Below are 3,139 nucleotides of genomic sequence, written 5' to 3' on the forward strand. Positions count from 1 at the left end.
ATTTTGTGATTCAATTACGGTAAATATAGTTTTGCAAATACACCATCAATATCCAAATTCAAATGAAGAGCATGTTTCACTTGTGAAAAAAATCTTTCAACAGAAACGGAAGTAGAAAAGTAGTAAGTAAAATCTTTTCTATTTCTACAAGTTTTGGATAATTTTTCTTCTCCATTATAGGATAAACATCCAAAAGGTTATAACTTCTTGCATATCCTGTTTTTTGATCAATTCAATGTCAAATTTTGACCTTAAGTAATTACCTTTTGATTCTGATTTGATCAAATCCAAATTACTTTCAATAAGAGATTCCAATTTTTCAAGTTCTTTTTTGGTATCTTCAAATTCTTTGGGTATTGTAGAATCACTTTTTTTTCAAGTGTGTTATCGGAAAATTTGTTGATAATTTCATCTGGTTTGTAAAACATGTACATGAGCCCTTCAATGTTAAAGTCGGTATTATCAATTCCTATTAAATTATTACCATTGATTAGTTCAATATCATTCTTTGGTAATTCTCCGAACATTTCACCGAGGATATTGTTCACTTCATTCTCGTCATTACAATGTTCAACTTCTTCAATTTCTTCAGAAGTGGTTTCAACAACATCTTCACTATCAACCCCGATTCTGTTCTCATCATCATCCATTGAATTATTTGTACTGTTAACCAAATAATCTGGCAAATTGGAACACTTTTTCAAAACATCAACAAATTGTCTGATATCTTCAGAAGATGAAATCGTGTTGAATCTGATATCAAAAGATTGAATAACAGTTTGTAATAAACACTGTAAAAGATCCAAGTCAACTTCAGTGTTTGGGGTGTTACAATTCGAGTCATTACCCAAGAAATACAAATCCGAATAATCACTTTTTCGCACATTATTTAAAACATTGATCAGATACATTCGGAATAATTGAACTCGCTCCCAAAATACAAATATAAATGATTTTTCTTCTTGGAATACAGTGCAAAGACTTTTCACAAGATACAGAACATCGTGCAAAGCTTTGAAATTCATAAGTGTTTTATCTTTATCCAATTCAAATGTTTCTATTATTGGGTAAAGATTTGTTTTTTTAACAAAGATCTTTTTCATGTATGCAATCATATCACTGTGTGCTTTTGGTTGTTGTTGATACAACAATATCAGACCATAATTTTCTTCGATATCTCTGATATGTTTTACAATTTCAAGCCATCGAGTCCTTGATGCCACACTAAGTGGAGGAGTTTCATACTCTCTAAACAAATAAAATCTTTTCAGAGTATCACTTTGACAGAAATAAGTAACAAAAGCAGTCATAATTGCAGTCTGATCCATTCGGTTGCTATCTTCCGCGATTAAATTTACTCTGTGTCCAAAACAACTAACACTTTTTAAAGTTCGAGACACTATGCTTCCTTCAATGGTTTTGAGTTTTGCTTTTTTGACCAAATTGTAAAATACAACAAATAGACCAACGTTTTTAGATGTATTAGAACTTGTTGAATCGAACACCAAAGAAATGATCAAGTGAATTGGAAATTCTATATTTAGTAATCTCGCGAATAACCAATTGGCCATAGCTACTCCACTTTTTAAATGATTGTATTTTTCTAGGAAAAGTGGACAACATTTAATCACCTCACCAGTTGAATAACGCATTAAAACACCCATAATATCTTGACCTTTTTAGACAAAGAATCAATTTCAATCGTTGCGCATATTCCTTTTCTGACTTCTTTGAGATCTCTTTCTCTGCGCATTTTGTTGTATTCATTCATTATTTTACGAACAGTAGAAGGACTTGTTGACACCTTTTCGAAATTATCAGGATTTATACAAAAAACCAATCTTTGATAATCCTTAAGAACATCTGCAACTCCGTTCATTTGAGACTCTGAATAATTCAGATCAATGAAAGTCGATGAAATCATAAAGGTTAATAACATCTTTTTCAATACATGGAGTGATGATTTTCTTTTTGGTTTGTTTTTTCCTTTTGCTGTTTTTCTTTCGTCTCTTAATTTTTCCATTGTTTCATATTTATTAAACAAATAATCACACAAAACGAAAAAGCGTTGTTTTGATGTACTTCCACTCTCTGCAACAAACTCTCTAATGTTGAAAAATAACAACTTTTTGTCCCATTTGTTTAAACTTTTCTTTGTGATTTCATTGAAGAAGTTGTTGTTGAATAAGTCGATTTTATTTTTTATTGTTTTTTCATCTTCTCTTTCCTCATTTTCATCATTTTCATTTTGATCAATATAATCATTATTTGTGTCTTCAAATTCGCTATCACTTTCTTCGTCTGAGTTTTGTTCTAATGACATATTTTCAGTGTCAGATGAAAGAGTTTGATTATCGTTGAAGTTGTTATAATCACTTTGTTGTAGTAAAGTATTTGTGATTGGGTTGTTTTCAATAGTTTTATTGAATGGTGTTTGTACTTGTTCTTGTACACTTTGTATGACTGATTGTCCGAAGATAACACTTTCATTTTGGATCTGGTGTTCTTGCATTGCTCGATTTCTAAGAGGGTTAAGAGTTTCGTAAGTAAATGGCAAATCTGGAACAGGAACGAAAGCAGGAGTGGTTAAGTTCCCACTCTTCTCCACTGCGTCATGCGGTCGGATACCCTTTAGATTCCCATTACTTTCTATTCCTCCACTCCTCTGTAACTCTTCTTCTTCGTTTTCTAACATCATTGTAGTTCTTCCAAATGTGTTACTGACATTGTTCTCAACACTGAAAAATGATGGAAGACATTGAACAGGAACAAAAGCGGAAGGTACTGCGTTTTGTATATTTGCATCTTCCATTTGCATTGATTGTTCACTTTGTTCAAATGTGCCATTTTTAATTGTTATTGTAAACGTATCAATAACTGTTGTTGTGTTTCTTCTTGGTCTTTTGGGGGGAGGTGGTGGGTGGTTTTTAAGTTTCAATTTTTTAACCAACTCATCTTTGTCTAATATACAACTAATTTTAACAAACGAATTTTGAACCGTTGTTTTATTTCCAGTAATTAAAAAAATTGAATATTGTTTTTTAATTAAATCCAAATTGGGATCATTATCGGCCAAATTTTCGGGAAATTTAAAGCTATGGGTCGAATAATGACGGTATAGCGAACCGTGTGCATACCA

The 3,139-nt window shown here is 31.6% G+C and overlaps 2 protein-coding genes across 2 annotated transcripts; both read right to left on the bottom strand.

Annotated features, from left to right (window-relative positions):
* Positions 1–281: 281 nt before the first annotated feature.
* Positions 282–1,328, bottom strand: EIN_127950 (hypothetical protein; the record flags this gene model as incomplete). Its single annotated transcript, XM_004258278.1, has 1 exon — positions 282–1,328. The coding sequence occupies one exon, from the start codon at positions 1,326–1,328 to the stop codon at positions 282–284; it is 1,047 nt and encodes a 348-aa protein (XP_004258326.1).
* Positions 1,329–1,651: 323 nt separating this feature from the next.
* On the bottom strand, positions 1,652–2,818 carry EIN_127960 (hypothetical protein; the record flags this gene model as incomplete). The annotated part of the gene is made up of 1 exon (XM_004258279.1): positions 1,652–2,818. The coding sequence occupies one exon, from the start codon at positions 2,816–2,818 to the stop codon at positions 1,652–1,654; it is 1,167 nt and encodes a 388-aa protein (XP_004258327.1).
* Between the last annotated feature and the right edge of the window lie 321 nt (positions 2,819–3,139).

This window comes from Entamoeba invadens (assembly GCF_000330505.1).
Source record: "Entamoeba invadens IP1 unplaced genomic scaffold scaff_1105074725707, whole genome shotgun sequence".
NCBI lineage: Eukaryota > Evosea > Mastigamoebida > Endamoebidae > Entamoeba > Entamoeba invadens.